Source organism: Watersipora subatra, chromosome 2 (assembly GCF_963576615.1).
Source record: "Watersipora subatra chromosome 2, tzWatSuba1.1, whole genome shotgun sequence".
NCBI lineage: Eukaryota > Metazoa > Bryozoa > Gymnolaemata > Cheilostomatida > Watersiporidae > Watersipora > Watersipora subatra.
Genome location: NC_088709.1, coordinates 40,380,302 through 40,399,320, shown reverse-complemented (window position 1 = coordinate 40,399,320; position 19,019 = coordinate 40,380,302). Strand labels below are relative to the sequence as shown.

The following is a 19,019-nucleotide window of genomic DNA, read 5'->3' as shown; positions in this document are numbered from 1 at the left end:
CGACCCAACATGTTGCGCTTAGATACAAAGATGCAGCTAAGGGTAACATGAAATTGAGGGAACTAGACACAAACAGATGTGAAGAGTAGGCAGACAACAGAGCTGCATGAAAGTCAGTGATAGAGACTAAACCATAAGACAGTCATTGTGGACATGGCCTACTGCAAGAGAGAGAAAGAGATCAGGCAGATAAAACCCGTTCAATTTAAAGCTACTCTCAGGCAAAGGCTACAAACCATGGCCGTAAAAATCAATTATTCGTCTTGTAACTTGTAATACCTATATGAAGGTGTTATGATAGATTTGAAATAGTGCGCTTGTAAACTTCACTCTTCTAAGGCTGCGAATCATATTTGCTAGTTATTTTTTATCCATAGAGACAAGGCTAGTACGGAAAGCAAAGAATTTGAAGACTCACCAGCATGTTCTGCTTGCCGGTAGGTTAGATACATGTACACCCTTGAGATGCCAGACATGAAATAAAGTATAGGCCTAATTTGCGCAAGTAATATGAAGTGGCTGCCAGAACTGTTTTAGCCAGCCAATTGAGTGGGAGATGAAGACATTAACATATATGATATCAATAGAATGAAAAAGTCGATAATCGGCTTGGAGCTTTATATAGCATGACACTAATTCAATAATGAAACCCACTGCGCTGTCCACACGCAGAGAGTGCCTTTAGCTTATCCGAAGGCTGCCATGAGAAGAAATACTAGCAGGCAGCTTTTAGATATTATTCATGTTTATAATTATCAAGTGTTGATTTGAGAGGAGAGGGTGGCATCAATTGATTGCATCACACTGAGTGTTATCCCTTCTCTTGCGAAGGGAAGCAAGGTTTTCTGACCATCACCATCCTTGATACATGCTACTATGATTCAAACCACACCCAGTATACCAGTAGGAACCTTTTAGTAAACATGCACAAATACAAGAAGGGGGAACTTATACCTATGCTAACACCACCAACAAGACTTGAATTGCCAGGGACCATTCAACTATGCATAAAGGGACATAATATTGAACCCTCCAAGAGCACCAGCAGTAGAAAAAATTTCTAAAGAGGTTTATCTACGAGTAAAAAAGGTGAGTATGGGGCATTTAGCGGCAGCAGCACTGTGAAAGCATAAAAATGTTATTTTTATTATTAGTTATGACGAAATAAAGTGATGGAAACAGCATGATTATATTCAAGCTATAATTATCTCCGAACATTTTAAAGATTCAACTGAAAATTACCAGATTGCACTTTATCCATGACTACTTCCTGCTTGTACAGGTCATTTAACATACTTGAGAGGACATGGAAATGTGAAATTGTTGATGGTACTATTACCAACAAACTTGGACCAGCTTTCCATTTGTATAAATGAGAGCTGTCAGTAGTCGATAAGAGCATTTGAAACAGCAAACATAAAAATGAATTAAAATAGGGTATCATGTGCTTTCCTATTCTGTATGGCGACTGAAGCAGTACACATTTTCAAATAAAAATTTCAGAAACTCAAATTTTGCATGAGGGTTGCAGCACCAGTGACCTCAGTTTTACTCATCTAAAATGCTTGGAAAGTGGCACAGCAGTGTGTCTTGATGTTGAAGAAATCATTACGAGTGTGGACTTACACGTATGGACTTACATGTATATAGCAAAATACAGTCAAACTTAGATAACTCAAATTTCATATGACCGAGCGAAAGTACTCGAGTATTAATATTGTATCTGTATTAGTATCTTAACATCTCCATTGGCTGAACTGGCCGCGGTCAACATTATGGAACTAAGTTTGTTTGTCTGCCATATAGGCTACAGTTACAATGAGTGTCTAAATGTCAACCAACTTTGTATATATATATTCGATATATGTACAAAGTTGCATATATATTTGAACAACTCCATTGTAGCTGTTTAAACTGGAAACTAGTCTAAGCAGCGGATCAGCGATAATAAGCCAGCCACATAATATAACTGACATTTAATGCAAGATGTTGTGAATTACATGTTAATTGTATTTCTAGAAGACAGCAAACTGTATATAAAACAAATGCACAATAAACATCACCACCAGGCTACCAACTGCATTGCATTCATATTATCCTTTGTCTCGAGATGAGAAACATTGGAAGAAAACAGGAAATCACAAAACTAGTTAGCGGAGTAAATCAAAGGGTCTTCGGTAGATAAGCGCAATTTGGAATGATCAGCTGGTCTTCTTGTCTTCTGATTGGCTCATTTGTTGCTGTAATGAGACAAATTATCACAGAGTTAAGGAATGAAGACAATTGGGAATGCTAGGATCGACTCCTTTCATCTCACCAGAATATCATATTCATGTGAAAACTAATCAAAACAACAATTGCAATAGATTTACCAAAGAAGACTTGGCTAAAAGATAGCCAAGTTATTATGTTTACATGAGAAGGCAAATCTCACAATTCAGCCCTACAAGCTAACAGTTCTCATCAAATGGCTTTCCCAGCAAGAGACGAATGGTAAACTTAGGGCACTTTTGAATTCCATATGCGGGGAAGGGGGGGGGTGTAGATGATAACGCGGGTACATGTGAATCGTTTGAATTCCAATAGCATACACCGCAGAATTATAGAACAAAGACATAGTAGTCTATGCTTCAATCAGAGTAGACAATAACTGAGTCAGACATGGTTTGCTGACGGTGAAAAAGCGTATGCATTATGATGCATCAGCAAAAGACATAGCCTGAGATCTTTAACAGCATTTTTGTTTTTGGACTAAAAAAACTGACTGCTTGCCTTAAACAGATGCATTCGATATATGCTAAGAGTTTTTATTGAACCCGTTCACGGGTTTTCGAGCCAGAGTAGAGTATCTAGGAGACAACCCAAGTTTATGGAGACACATAGGAGGAAACGAATGCCAATCACATTCCCCATTAACTCTCCATCTCTAACAAATTCATAATGTGTAAATCTCTAGGGGATCTGAAATTGCCCTCAATGATTGGGCTCACTTTTTAGCTGAAACCACCTGTTAACACCACCTAGTTAAGCAGAGTCTATGATGTAAAATAACCGAATGCACATTTTTTTAGAAGCCATCAAATGATTGGTCGAATCCATAATTATTTTGAGTTGTGGCTTAATAATCATGTACATTTCAGTCTGTTCAACAAGCCTAATGCTTCAAATGACCTGGAAAGGCGTTTCAGTGTAAGGACCTTTAACGTTCTGAGAAGATAAATCCAAATTTTCAACTACCCTCAACGCGCATTCAAAGCTCATCGTTGTAAATCTGTCATTTGTGTCATCCACTGGAGACGACTTAGCAAAAGAACCAAGTTTATAATAAAACCAAGTCAGATGCAATTGGAAGAACACATCCTAGAAACAGATAAGATGAGCCACACTTTCCATTATACATAATTGATCAACAAAAAGGTAAATAAATTAGATGATCAGAAAATTTTGCTCAAAATTGGCATCACGCCAGCAACGATTGCTAGTAATTGAATTGACGCAATTGTTGAGATTCTATTCTAAAGGTCAGTCCAGTTGCAACATATTGTTCATAAACAAGTTGGCCTTGAATCGTGGATGGATGCCAAAAAGTAGCCTTAGTGTCCCAGAGCAATAAATGTTGTAGACGATTTTTGGACACGCAAGATAATTATAATTTCAGTAATCAAACGTTTCAAAAGACAATAAAAAAATTGAGGCGCAAAATAAATGTGCCAATTTTATAGGTCTATAAATCTACGCTACCGATTTTTACAACTTTTCAGTGACTGATAGTTGTTAGCCTACTCCGACATCTAACCATATTTCACAGATTCTATTAATAATGGTCGACATCTAACCGTATGTCACAGATTCTATTAATAATGGTCGACATCTAACCGTATATCACATATTCTATTAATAATGGTCGACATCTAACCGTTTGTCACAGATTATATTAATAATGATCGACACCTAACCGTATGTCACAGATTCTATTAATAATGGTCGACATCTAACCGTATGTCACATATTCTATTAATAATGGTCGACATCTAACCGTATGTCACATATTCTATTAATAATGATCGACATCTAACCGTATGTCACATATTCTATTAATAATGGTCGACATCTAACCGTATGTCACATATTCTATTAATAATGGTCGACATCTAACCATATGTCACATATTCTATTAATAATGGTCGACATCTAACCGTATGTCACAGACTCTATTAATAATGGTCGACATTGCGAAGTGCTACGGACCAACTAACAAATATCACGACTGACATGAAGTAATAAGACATGCAAGATTAAAAATTTCCCTTAAAATCGTAGATTAAAACGACCACAAAAATCTCTCAAGCAAAATCTAACCACAAAACGCCAACAATAAAAGATTTGACTCGAATTTTCCCGCCTTCATACAAGCTGCTTGTTTGATTCACAGCGAGTTTCACAGATAAGTATGCTGCTAAACCATTTGGTAGAATATGCTATAAGGTAACAGAGAGCATGCTCGCTATTCCTCGCCAGTAAATTTGTTAGCAACTTGCAGAGAATCAGTCGAAATGGTCTGCTCATAAAACTTGGTTATCATTAAGAATGTAGTTTCTCATCTTACTTCTGTTCATGAACATACCAGGGTGACCCGATATGTCTTCCAAGTGTTACTAATAATAAATAAATGATACGCTGACAAATAAGGAGCACAGTCTAAATCAATCTTTGCGGAGAAAGAATACGGGTAGACCTTTAAACAGCCACATAGGTAAGAAAATGCCCTACCTGAAGAGCTTGAAACTCAGAGCTCAGTCTATCATACTCTCTGTTGGTTGACTCCGCCTGCTTCTTGATAGCTTCAAGATCAGCATCTTTGCTTTTCACTTCCTGCTGGGCGAGAGCCAGCGCTTTTCTCAGCTTATCCATTTCCTTGCTTTCCTCATCATCATCTTTGCTAGATTGCTTCAAATACAAATGTCTTATTAGAACAAGATCATATCATGATATCGACAGTACTCAGACTGAGCGATAGTAGTTAATGGTGAAGCATGAGGTTAATCATAAGTGTAAGCAATAGAGAGACGAGAGAAGACAACTCTGCCTAAAGGATGATTTTGTGAAAACCTTTAATGAGAGACTGGCCAAACCCTTTCTGTACAGATGCATTGATAGTGCAATAAAGGGTGGCAACACAGAAGTCGTTAGCTGACGTGTCCATCAACCATCTCTAGCAAACATTTGGCACTAAATATAGAACATGTCGGATATTTTAGATGCCCATTTGCATTGCTCGTACCTCATTGACTGAGTAAATCAGCATCAAGCATATTTTTAGTGTAGATGAAAGTTACCAGCGATTATATATCTGCCTTTGTAGAAATTTCTTATACAACAGACGCTCTTATAACGTAAGCCTCCTTTTACGTAAACTTCACTTATGGTAAAGAAGTTGTGTGAAGTTTTACCTCGTATTATGTAAGAATTTCCATATAACATATAGCGTCAGTGCAAGGTCTCAAATTCAATATGAATAACGGTACGTAGTTCAATAGTTAGCTTTAAAATTGTTGTTTATTCTTTTTGTGCATTTGGGAAAGAAAACCTCATATATAGTACCTCCATTATATATCCTAGTACCCAGCAGCCTAGTGTGCAGTGAGATATCATCAAGTGTGCAGATAAAGCATAGAGAATAAGTAGGTGCACAATTATTCAGAAATAACTAAAGGTGGTTGATTAGTTCAAGCGTTAGAGTGTCAGTCGACCAAACTGTTGGAGTCTCACTAAAAGCTATCTTTTATTCTAGCCTTTAATCCTGGTTTTGGGCAAACAGATGGACAGACAGATGGACAAACAGACGGACGGACAGACACAGCTCTTATTATACGTGATGATATCTTTTTCTTTCACTCTATTTGAGACATATTGTTTCATTTCTTTTTCTTCGCAGCATAGACATTGCTGTGTAGATAAAAAGTGAAAAAAAATTATTTAAATTGACATCAAAGGTTTGCGCTCCCCTTAACTTATCATAAAATTACTGTAACCATGAACCCTAAACCAAATTAAAGTGATAATAAAAAATATAAGTTGTCAATACAAACTAATAATACTATAGTTACTGTACAGCCTTTAAATTAAAAAGTCAAGTTTTTCCCTTTTTAAAAGCTAAAATGGTGAGTTTGGAAAGATCTTGGAACAGTTAAGCTAGTTACACATATTTTACTGTTCGTATAATGTAAAGTCCCTATAACATAATCGTTCTCGGAATGGATTATTTATGTAGTAGTAGTGTCTACTGTATAACTGATTAAAGAGAATTTCAGTTATCTTCTCTTGACCAAAATTGGCATCGATGCCTGGTGACTAGGCATGATAGCTGCTGCCACACACTGGTGCCTTAAAACACAGTCATGTCTAGAAATTACAGAATTATTGTAACAAAAAATTAAATCAATAATGTTAATTTAAACTATACCTAGTGTAAGTTACCATATGTTATGTCGCATATTTTTATCCCTTACGCTAGCGTTGAACCTAAGCATTGCTGAGCCAGAGTCCGTCTCTAATGTAAAGTAACAACACCACATATAAACTGCTATATGTACATGCGATGCTATATATACTGCTAGTTCAGTAGTCTAATGTTTGCACACAAAATAGCTTCAAACATATTTTCATGGAATGTGTTAGTTTTAACACCGCAGGTAATTACTCAAAGTACTTATCATTGGTTTAAGTTCTGAAACTAATCTAACAAAATACCACGTGTTCTTTGTATGAATATTTGCTTCAACATACGATGTTTGCCACACATGGAGCAAATATCTGAACAGATCAACTTTGTATGTCAAGGTTTAACTTTACAAACACACTTGCTACACGTGACTCAACAGACATGACCCACCTGTTTAGACTTGTCGCATGACCCACATGTTTAGATTTGTCGCATGACCCACCTGTTTAGACTTGTCCCATGACCCACCTGTTTAGACTTGTCACATGACCCACCTGTTTAGACTTGTCCATTAAGAGGCTCGCCGTTTCAGATGCACTTTTAGCTTGCTTTATTGCAGCTTGTTCGCTGGCCTTCAACTTAGCCTCCGATGATATAAGCTTAACTAGACGCCATTCAACACTGCACATATAAGAGAACAAATGTAGGATACAAGTAGCGAGTACAAACTTAGGGTACAAGTATGCAAATGTTTACAGGAGCAGCCATAATGACCTGTTTTGGTGAACTTAAGATACAAACTTTTATATTTTCTGCTTACATAATATTTAAGCGAATTTACATAAAATAAAGAGATCAGAAAATTTATCCGTTCTTTGAGACTCATTGGAACAGTAATTCAGGTTGACATGTGAGCTCCCACACACCTCAGGATATTTAGGTGTTTTATCAATGATTGAAATCTAAAAATGGATCAACAGTTATGCACACTTGAAACAATAGACAAATTGCATAAAAAACGTTACTTCTAAATAAAACAAAGTTGTCTACTTATGAAGACGGAGCCACTGTAATATCTCATTTAAAATCCCAGGTTGTCACAAATCCAACGGTTTAAACATTATTGAGTCTAAAAGCACCAGCCACATGAACTGGTGAGAAAAACCAAACCAATAGCCGAGGTGGAAACTTACAGCATAAATGGTATTATATATATTTACTATAACTATGTTGACCACCCAATAAAGGGACTAACTTTTAGATGATGACTCAACTAAACCTCTCATGCAAGTTTCAGGTGAGAGACAACGGCCCGACTAGCTATAGGAATTAACAACTAAACACTCCCTCCTGACTCCCTGTACTTACAGAACAAGAAAAAGGGAGTATCCAGCAATAAGGAAGTTCCTCTGGGCTCTGAATAACTTCATATGCACATTAGCCACAGCATTGGGATTGTTGGCAAAGGATGACTCATCCACCTCTGAATGTCGATACCTCATCATTTCCCGTACAGAATCTACATATAACAGAGGAGCACAGTAGAGTCATAGTCGCACCCTCTTGAGAGGTAAACACCAATATTCTACCTGGACTGACCTTCACTAGAACACCAGACTGCTGCCCTATCCACAGTAAACAACTACACAGTGGTAAGAAATTATGAGATCACATAATAATTCATGCCTCAGTTCATCTTGCCACTCCTGCTGGAGCCCAGATTTAATATGTGGTAATTAAATTGATTAACATTATATTACCACATATTGCTCATCATTAGATGCAGATTTCTTCTTGTTCTAGCAAAACATAGTCTTATGTCTCACTTTATAGCAGAGGTGATAAAATTACTGCTAGAATCTTCTTGGCGATACTCCAGCCAGTTTATACACCCCAATGGGCCTTTTCAGGACCACCAATTATTACAATGGTTGATCAAATTATGTTGTAATAGTATCATTAAATTAATTAGTTGAGCATACAATAAGCAGATAACTAGACTATATTTTTATTGTTGTCAAGGTCAGTCACATATGTTTATTCATTGAAAAACCTAATTGCCAATTGCTGCTTATTGATAACTCACTCCATATTAATTGTTATAATATTCTGCCTCTAATAGTATTTGGTTTGTGGTGGTTTCTAGTAAAGTAGCTAGCAGTAAATCATTACTACTAGCAAATGTCCCTTAATATGTGAGGTAGTCTAGATACTATTCTGATGACACTGTAGATGTAATGATGTAGGCTACCCAATATGTAAAACAAAAAATTGAAATCTTCCTAATAAAAACACGGGTTATCCATTCCAACCTAACACTTTCCGTGTCTTCAAAGCCAAAATAATCAACCTTATCGTGATGGGTTAAACATGAATGCAACTCTCTTTAATGCGCAGCAAGTCTGGCATTTGAAAGTTGTATTGTTGCTAAAACTATGGAAAACTACAATTCTATGTTAATTTTTCTCCAAATAAAGTTATGCAGCGATTAGACTGCCAGACAGACATTTAAACAGATTTGGTCAAACTTATACATACCTGCGAATACAACCCCAAGCAGCACAAAGAAAACAGTCATCACATAGTTAGCGCTTCTGCTCAAAGCTTTTGCTAAACCAGATTGAAATAAAACCCTCCATCTACAAGACAGCATAAATAAAATGTACACTTAAAAACATGTTAACATCTCAATTTTTGTGACATAGTTACATTAGTGGAGTAACATTAAATATTTCAAGCTATCGATATGGGTCGGATACAAAATGAGTTATGGATCATTATTGTCATAGACAAAGGCCAAGCAAACAGAACAATGAAATGCAAAAACTAACAAATTATTTGTTACATCAGTAATATATAAAGTATGCTTTTATTTGATATTCTTTTTTATGCATTTCGCAGACAATGTCAAGGATTTGTTAATATTAAAGAGGTGACGTGACCATTTTAAAGACTTTATACAATAATTACTTTATCATATTTCCCAAACAATTACAGAGTTGCATCATTTGGCCTACTATTTTTTTTACTACATTATTTATTGTGATAATCGACATTCATGACAAAAAAACATGTTTTTCAAGACATACCACACACTAATCTAGATATGAAGCTAAAATATAATATGAAGGATAGAACATAAGCAATTGAATGTGAAAAATATATTGTGCTGTTTTCGTGAAATGTAACAAAAAAACGAACATAAAACAAATACAATATTTGATGAGCATTTACAAGCGGTTACAGTATTAGCAGGTATAGTAGTAATATCATATGATTTGTCCAAAAGAACATGGTATTGGTGTTGTTGTTGGATGGCATACAGAGAGTTAGGGTTATCCAAATTGACAAAGAAGATGAAGTTTAAGGTTAGTTTTAAAAGAGTAAAGGGTCAGGGTTCGTAATTTTCTGGGAAGAGAGTTGAAGTTTCTCAAAATGTTTAGGTTTAATTGGTTGTGATGTGAGGAGCTGGGAAGCTTATGCCGATTTCTGGTTGTATGTGGATTTATCAAGTGTTCAAAAGCACCTGAAAGGTAAGTTGGGCAAAGGTTATTCTTTATTAGAAAACCAGAGAGGCAGGTAAAGTAGATTGAGAGGGCTGGCAGAGGTAGTATGGCTGTCTTGTTTATAATTGAATGTGTTGATAGAGTTTTAGATTTCAACTGCCGGTTGGGTTTGAGACAGATGAGTCGGAGAGCTCTCTTTTGGAGTAGATATAGTTGGTTAGTGTGGAGAGTTGGGCTTTGTGAGTAATATAGGTGGATTCCGTATATGAGGTAAGGGTGGATGAAATTGAAGTAATACTGTTTTGAGGTGGTGAAGTCTAAGAGGTGCCTTAGATTATAAAACAATCTAAGGTTGGAAGAAACCTTGCTGGAGATGTGTGATATGTGGCTTTGCCACTTGAGAGAATCGTTGATTACGAAGCCTAACAGCTTAGATTGGCTTTTTTTTTCTCCAAGAGATGGCCACCGATACTAATGTTGATAGGGTTGGTTTTGGGGGCATTGATAAGTAGGCAGTGAGACTTAGAGAAATTTAGTTCCATTTTGTACATGACACACCATTGCTGAATGAGTAGCATGTCTTGGTTTAGTTGCTGCAGAAGAAGTTGTGGGAAGAAATAAAGAAAGTGGTGTCATCTGCATAGGCGTGGACTTTGCAATAGTGGGACAAGGATAATAAGTCATTGATGTATATTTGAAAGTTGCATGATGAAATACTGAAATAGTGATAACTATCCAATTACTCCAAGAACATTTCCTACTAGTTTATTCCGATCTTTTTATCGTAAATGTCTCATTAAACATGCCCAGATAACACAAGCTTCTAGCACCAAAATATACAGCAGCCTTTTAAATACAATTCTCAATTTTCACGAGATTTGATGCATTAGTCTTTTCATAACTGTTTAAAGTTTACTTGAAAGACATCTACGGTCTCAACCAGCCATTTAATAGTGTTCACAGAGCCCACAAGTCTGCACACAATAAGACGGTGGATTAAGGAGTATTGTAGTTATTTAACAGATTTCTATTTTTTTTTACCACAGGTTTGAGTATCAAAATTTTGGTTTAGTCTGAATAATGGAGGTTCTAGTATTAATTTTATTATAAATTTGGAGCACTAAGTACTGTTGTGGAAGTCAGCGCTGACTAGCCACTAGCAAGTGGGTTCTGCGTACAAGTTGTCTTATACCGAATGAGTAATAGCTCTCATGCACAACTGTAATTGTTGCAAACAAAGTGTCTGGTGAATAATGGCTTTTATTCACACAAGCTCTATAAACATGAAAAGGTGTAACAATTAGAACAATTCACTACAATCAAGCGTAATGCTGAAATGCGTTAAACAATAAATACTCAAAACAGTTACACTTGTAAATGTAAGAATGTTAAGCAATATATATGTTACCAAAGATATACAAAGCTGCACAAAGGTAAGTTAATGTTACCGCACTGTTCTTAATGCAGATTAAGAACGTAACTCTCAGTCTTTAGTTCAGTTGTTTGTACTCTGTATCGCTAGCTCTGTGCTCTTTGCTTTCCCGTCTTAACACTGAAGCACCATTGCTTATATAGCAAGGGCTGAGTGTTAATCAACGGGCTTTCCACGCAAGCTAGCTTTTAAATTATAGGGCTAATCTGAGAATAGCTGAATGCTTATGGCAATTAAAGCAACTCAGCTTAGTAAATCCATCACATTCTCCACCCCTAGATGCAGTGCCGGTATTTTAATATTGGCTCACAAGCGTCGATAAAGGATGGATTAGGGATCCAGCTCCAATGTTAACAACCCTGTTGTAACCTTAGGTTACAATGCTTAGTTGTCCTAATAATACAGCTGGTTCAAGTGAGTTGAATGTTTTGAGTGATAGTTGATGCTATAGCAAGGCTCAAGACCGTAGATAAAGGCATCCGAGACTCCCCAAGTGAGTTTCCAAACTTGGTGTCATCGGACATACCAATATCTTCTTTTAAGGCCTCGAAGCTCAATATAACACATGATCCTTCAACCAGAGAGGTTTTCTCAAGGCTCGCCTTGGCCGTTCAGGAAGCGGAACTTGTTCTTCCCAGGACATGTTGAGATCATCAAAATGCTGATCGAGTGCAGCATCTGGTGATGCTGGATTCTCTTCAGGCCCGATATGCTCTTCTATATCACTGAGAGAATCATTCCTTGACTGGTCAACATCCGAGCTGGTCCTTGGGCTTCTCAGTTGTCCAGCTGGATCAGATGCCGGCGTGAACAGCTTGAGACGACATTCATTGATGGTTCCTTGACCAGCAACCTTATAAGTGCCGTTGTCAAACACCTTCTTTACAACGAATGGCCCATTAAACTTTGGTAGTAATTTTGGGTGAATCCCTTTACGTCTCCGTTTGTTTTGCACTAACACCAGATTTACTTCTTTGAAGATTGCATCTTCCTGTTCAGGTAATCTAGGAGGTAGCATTTGTTGAGTGCGAATCAACTGGTAAGCAGTATCTAACTGGTCTTGCATATGGGAGGCGTATTTACTTCGTGTAGTCTCATCGACATCATATGTCCCACCTATTAGCTGGTCAGGTAGCCTACATTCCCGTCCTAGCATCAAATAGTTTGCAGTTTCTTCTGTTGCTGCATGTGGGGTTGCCCTAAAGGCCCTCATGATCTGTGGTAGCACAATGTCCCACTTTTCTTGCGCTTCCATCTGACTAAGTAGAAGACAGCGAAGGGAATCGCCCAAGGTTCTATTTCCACGTTCCACCACCCCGTTAGATTGGGGATGATAGGCAGTTGTCCGAGTTTTAGTGATTCTCCACATGGCGCAAAGTTCTGCCATAAGGTCACCTTCGAACTGTGTTCCTCGGTCACTATGGAGCTCTTCGGGTAATCCGAAGTAGCAAAAGATGCGGCTATCTAAAGCTTCAGCAATTATAGGAGCTGTAGCATCAGGTAGAGGTAAAGCATCCTGCCAACGGGTGAAATGATCTGTCAACACTAAAATCCATCGGTTTCCTCGAGGGGTCAAAGGCAGCGGTCCAACTAAGTCAATCGCAACCTTTTGCCAAGGACGGCCAACCCAGAGAGGTCTATGACTTGAAGAATGATGCAAACCTCCAGACTTCGCTCGCTGGCATATTTCGCAGCTGTTCACTATACGTCGAACATCAGACGTCATTCCAGGCCAGTACCATGTTAGTCTAAGTCTCCGGAGGGTCCTCATTATCCCGGCATGAGAAAGGGTATGTGTGTTCCACACCACCTGCTTCCGCATGTTCATAGGACAAAGTATCACCTCCCGAGATCTTTTCCCAACAAGTATACGAGTTACCAGCACTTGATCCTCTCTTATTCGCATTAAAGAGAGCATGGTGCTAAGCTTTCGTAATTCTGTACTGCCAAGGTTGACTATAGCTGGATCCAGAGATTGTTGATTCTTGACAGCATTGTAGATAGTCACAATATCACTTGGGAGCAACTGAGCCTGACACAGTTCATCAGAGCTGGATGTATCCGACTGTGGTGTTGGTGAAGGTTGGTTGCGACCCTCTTGTTCATTAGAAGAATAATCTAAAGTTGTCTGCTCCTCATCATTCTGGCAGTCATCACTAGTGCTGGAATCTTCTACCATGCAACAACCATCACCGTTAGTTACGATTAAGCTGGCAGTTTGTGAGGACTCTGGTCCACTCCTAGCTGATGCTTTACAGTCTGTACCAACCACTTCATGAATGTGGTTTTCATCCAATAAGTCATCGGCACATTCTTGTGCCATCAACTTCTCTCTAGCAATCCTAGTACACACAGGGTTTTTATTTTGTGCCCGCTTTGATAGTTCATGTCGAATTTGGCCCATGCTTGGTCCTCCACATTGTTTCGTGACTCTGTCGCATTTGGTGCAGTTGTGGCATGGCCTCCTTGATAACCCATCAGCGTTCCCATGTTTGCTTCCTGGTCGATGCTCTATGGCAAAGGTGAATTCGCTCAAGATCTCTAACCATCTTGCAACTTGGGCAGAAGGCGTAGTCCTCCTGCATAACCATAAAAGTGAAGCATGATCAGTACGGATTTTGAACTCTTTACCATACAAATATGGACGAAAATGAGCAACAGCTTTAACAACAGCTAACAGTTCTCTTCTAGTCACACAATAGTTTTGCTGAGCACGTGACAAAGCACGACTATAATAGGATATTACCCGTTCCTGCCCATCTTGGATTTGCGACAAAACTGCACCAACCCCATTAAGAGAAGCATCTGTGTCCAGGATATAGTCAAGGGCCGGGTTTGGATAACCCAGAACTGGGGCCGTCAGTAGCGACTGCTTCAGTATGTTAAAAGCTGCATGGCACTTCTCAGTCCATTCGAACTTGGCTGTTTTACTGGTTAGCTTTGTCAGTGGTCGGGCTTTGTTGGCAAAGTCCTGGACATACTGACGATAGTAACCAACAGTCCCAAGAAAAGATTGTAGCTCGGTCACATCCTTCGGAGATGGCTAAGTAGCAACAGCAGATATTTTCTTTGGATCAGTTGCTACACCATTACTACTAACTATATGTCCCAAATATGCCACTTCTTCTTGAAAGAGATGGCATTAGGAGGGCTTAAGCTTGAGCTTGGCCGATCGAAACCGAGATAGGACCTCTTCAAGGTTGAGGTAATGTTCTTCGAAGCTGTTACCCATGACTATAACATCGTCTAGATATAGCAGCAAAGTCTTCCAATGCAGTCCATGTAGCACTTGCTCCATCACTCGTTGAAATGTTGCCGGAGCTGCCGTCAAACCAAATGGCAAGACTTTCCATCTCCACAGGCCTTCTCTAGTGCAAAATGCCGACTTATCTTTAGCATCTTCATCTAGTGGAATTTGCCAATAGCCGCTCATGAGATCCAGTATGGAGAAAAGTTTGCTGCCAGCCAAGGCCTCCAGACTTTCATCTATACGAGGCAGGGGGTGAGCATCATGGACTGTAATAGCATTTAATCTGCGATAGTCAATGCAAAACCTCCAGCTGCCATCTTTCTTTTTCACGAGTACAACAGGAGAGCTCCATGCTCCATATGCAGGCTCAATAAGACCTTGCTTTGACAACTCGTGAACTTGCTTGCTGACCTCGGCTTCTTTCTCCACCCCTAAACGTCTTGGAGCCTGTTTAATTGGCTGTGACATCGCCTTAACAGGGATAGAATGTTTCATTAAAGAAGTCAGTCCTTGATCAGAGTCACCTTTTGAGAAGACATCACTGAAGCTATGCAACAACTTGGCAATCGCTTTGCGTTGTGAAAGCTGAGAACATGCCTCAGTTGCCTCTTCATATAGGCTCTCCAAGTGAGATGGAATAGCAGGGATATTTTCATCTGAGACACGCTTCCTGTGGTTCCCATCCATCATATGAACAGATGAATTGACAATCTGTCCCTTCTCCAAGCTGACACACTGCCCTATAATAGATCCAGCATTAAGGTGACATACTTGCATTGCAGGATTAATGCACCTAACAAAAAATATCCTTTTTTCACTCCATGTACTCACACTAGCAGCAATAGCTATGCCATGCTTAGCCGCAACCCCTGTGTCTTCTACTATGCCAACAGGGGTACAAATGTTATTTAACAACCGACACCGGACCAACTGTTCAGATCTAGCGGGAATAGATTCATTAGCGATTACCTGTACCCTACTAACAAAATCTATACCACGCTGGTTGGTGCATCTAAGGTGTTTACCATTCATCACAACAGTAGAGTCTAAACAACTAACTAAGCAATTATGGCTTACTAGAAAGGGCATTCCAAGTATAGCATCTGGTTCAATATCTGCAACAACAAAGTCTAATTTGATTGGTTCTGACCTTAATCTGCCAGCTAATTTTATCTGTCCATAAAATTTCAAACCAGATCCATCTGCCAGAGTGCCTGTAGTGTGTTCAAATGCCAGCAATCCACCAAGAATCTTCCGTGGCAGCCTATCAAACATTCTCCTTGCCAGCAAGTTGAGGGTACATCCACTGTCTACTAAATAGTGTACTGAACAGCCCTCAACTTTTCCTGGAATATAGAGTGCAGAAGCAGTGGCTGCAAAATTTATACAAGGATGCTCTGCATCAACCCTAGTACTGCAATTAGATTGACCTACCGGAGGGTTCGCAACATCTCCAGAGCAATGAAGAGGCAAGGGAAGCAAATTAGGTTTCCTAATGATTGGTTTTAATTGTGACAACTCACCAGGACTGTCTGCTTGGCTCACCCTTGTTTCTCTCCTGCCCTGCCTATTTGGCTTTCTGTAACGGGTATCTGACACCGGTCCACCCACTTTACCCGTAATCTTAGGAGTGAACCTTGCTAGTTTTCCTGATTGGGATTTGTGGATGGTGGTGGTCTTTTCTTCCGTACTGTACAACTCCGCATCCGATGGGAAGAGTCTCCACATATGAAGCAACGTCTGGCTCTATGAGACTTGACATTGGTTGTGTCAACACTTCTTTGCTCTAGAGCAGCAATCTGGACAGACTGATCTTTTATCAGCTTTGTCTGTTTTTCCAGTTCTAATGACATGGAGAACAGAACCTCAGCCAGATCCGTTTCAGAGTTGTCTTCTGCAGCTTTGCCACTAGTACCGCTTGGATTATCTATTTGGGTAACTCTTGGAGGATTTCTAGTTCTTGAGGGTACTGGTTGACGCCCAGCTATTTCATAATGTTTTACTGCGGTAATGGCTTCCTCCAGATTTGAAGCCTTGACCAGCAGCAGGTGCCGCCGAAGTGCAGGGTCATTCACGGCTCGCTGGAAGTGTTCTAAGGCCATCTCATTCTCGACAGCACACCCAAGACCACCATAGGCTAACTTTGACAGCCTTTCTACTCTGTTACCCAATGATAGGTAATCTTCTCCTGCTCGTTGGTGTAAATAGTGCAGCTGTTCTCTTGCTTCGGATGAAGACAGTTCGAACATCTGTAGCAGCTTCCTATTTACCTCAGCAACCGTTTCAGCTCTTCCACAGTCTTTGGCTGTTTGCTCTAAGCAGGATCTTAGTTGTATTAGTGCGACTCGGTCATCCCATCGGCTTATGTCACAAATTTCAGTAAATTGTTGTATAAATAAGTTTACATCTCCATGCCCATCAAAGTGTGGTAACCTGAGATCCACTCGACCACTGAGTGTAGAGTTAGGAACCTCAGCCTTCTTTGAAGTAGGCTCGACCAACCTGGTTGACTGTAGCTGCTCCGTTGGTCGGGGAGTGGAAACAGGAGGATGTGCTATATTGTGGAGTCCTTCTGCTGCTGAAGAAGATATGCGACTGCTGGCAGCCTGTCTGTCCTGCAGTTCCAACACATATTTCCGGTACATATCGTCAATGAAGGTCATCCCATCAACGTGTACTGATGTATCGGAGTGCATGACTTGCTTGGGCTGTTTTTCATCAGTATCAGTAAATGGATTAGTCGCGTCCAAGAATGGTTTACTTATCGGCAGAAATGGATTAGTAAACATTCTGGAGTCTCGGCCTTGAGCCATCTCTTTCCAGAGAGCTGTTCAACAATCACTAGTTTATGCGTACAGCTAAACTTTCAGTATCAACAGGATTACAGATATCCCACTGCTGCCACCAATGTTGTGGAAGTCAGCGCTGACTAGCCACTAGCAAGTGGGTTCTGCGTACAAGTTGTCTTATACCGAATGAGTAATAGCTCTCATGCACAACTGTAATTGTTGCAAACAAAGTGTCTGGTGAATAATGGCTTTTATTCACACAAGCTCTATAAACATGAAAAGGTTTAACAATTAGAACAATTCACTACAATCAAGCGTAATGCTGAAATGAGTTAAACAATAAATACTCAAAACAGTTACACTTGTAAATGTAAGAATGTTAAGCAATATATATGTTACCAAAGATATACAAAGCTGCACAAAGGTAAGTTAATGTCACCGCACTGTTCTTAATGCAGATTAAGAACATAACTCTTAGTCTTTAGTTCAGTCGTTTGTACTCTGTATCGCTAGCTCTGTGCTCTTTGCTTTCCCGTCTTAACACTGAAGCACCATTGCTTATATAGTGTCACAAAGTGGTGATGCAATGTGACAGGTTCGAGATATCTGGTGTTGTGATTGTATCCTGATGTCTGCACAAGGCTAAGAGTTAAGACGTCCGGGTGTAATATTGCGGCTAACTATGTATAAGTAATAATATGCAGGAGATTGCTGTGAGTGTATGATATAATCCTTTATTGCTGACTTGCAGCCATGCACGCTGTAAACTGAATTCTTAATCCTCCCCATGAACTGCTGCAGTCAGGCTATTTATACCTCCTTACAATTATTCTAGAAACTTCCAGAAAATCCATTCAGGAAAAATCTAGTAATAGAACAATGCTTCTAAATTTATGATCATGACTCATCAGCGTATTGCGCAATAGCTATTGTCCTGCTATAACATTGTTTATGATACTATATACAGCACTCAGAATCTGTGACATATAGCAAGGGCTGAGTGTTAATCAACGGGCTTTCCACGCAAGCTAGCTTTTAAATTATAGGGCTAATCTGAGAATAGCTGAATGCTTATGGCAATTAAAGCAACTCAGCTTAGTAAATCCATCACAGTACGTACACAGAAACACAAACTAAATGAAACTTGCTTTTAGCACTTAGGTGATATACGTGCACATCGACCTCCCACGAAGCCATTGATTTTTGAATAATGTGCAGTATTAGTGTGAGAGACAAAGTGTTTTAAACCACTTAATCAACAATTATCATAAAACATTGAATGTAGGCCTATAACGTGCAGAACAACATCAATTTACTTACGCTGATGAGCTAATAAAGGGTAAAGTTAGCAACAACGTGGCAACCGTTTCCAATATGAGAATAGTACTAATTACGTCCCATTGAAGACTCATGGCTATCGGGTGCGTGGCTAAAGTAAAATTAAATAGCTCCAAGTTAAAGAAATAAAAATATCTTGCGAGATAACTACGGAATTAGAACAAATTAGACACCGATACGTGCTCTACGAGAAGGTCAAGTTTACATCGGATACGTTGTACATTACAAGCAGAGGTACGTGTACATATATGTACTTCTGTAC

At 39.2% G+C, this 19,019-nt stretch overlaps 1 protein-coding gene across 1 annotated transcript; it reads right to left on the bottom strand.

Annotated features, from left to right (window-relative positions):
• Positions 1-1,983: 1,983 nt before the first annotated feature.
• On the bottom strand, positions 1,984-18,953 carry LOC137387524 (B-cell receptor-associated protein 31-like). Its single transcript, XM_068073967.1, has 6 exons — positions 18,740-18,953; positions 8,981-9,081; positions 7,811-7,961; positions 6,997-7,123; positions 4,771-4,947; positions 1,984-2,240 (listed from the first exon to the last, which is right to left on the bottom strand). Exons 1-6 carry the CDS (start codon positions 18,829-18,831, stop codon positions 2,202-2,204), a joined length of 687 nt encoding a protein of 228 aa, XP_067930068.1. The 5' UTR covers positions 18,832-18,953; the 3' UTR covers positions 1,984-2,201.
• Between the last annotated feature and the right edge of the window lie 66 nt (positions 18,954-19,019).

Coding starts and splice junctions, on each gene's coding strand:
- LOC137387524 (XM_068073967.1), bottom strand. CDS start 18,831: ATGAGTCTTCAATGGGACGTAATTAGTACTATTCTCATATTGGAAACG. Junction 4,948..6,996: donor TAATGGACAAGTCTAAACAG/GTGGGTCATGTG, acceptor TTGTATTTGAAG/CAATCTAGCAAAGATGATGA. Junction 2,241..4,770: donor CTGAGTTTCAAGCTCTTCAG/GTAGGGCATTTT, acceptor GTCTCATTACAG/CAACAAATGAGCCAATCAGA.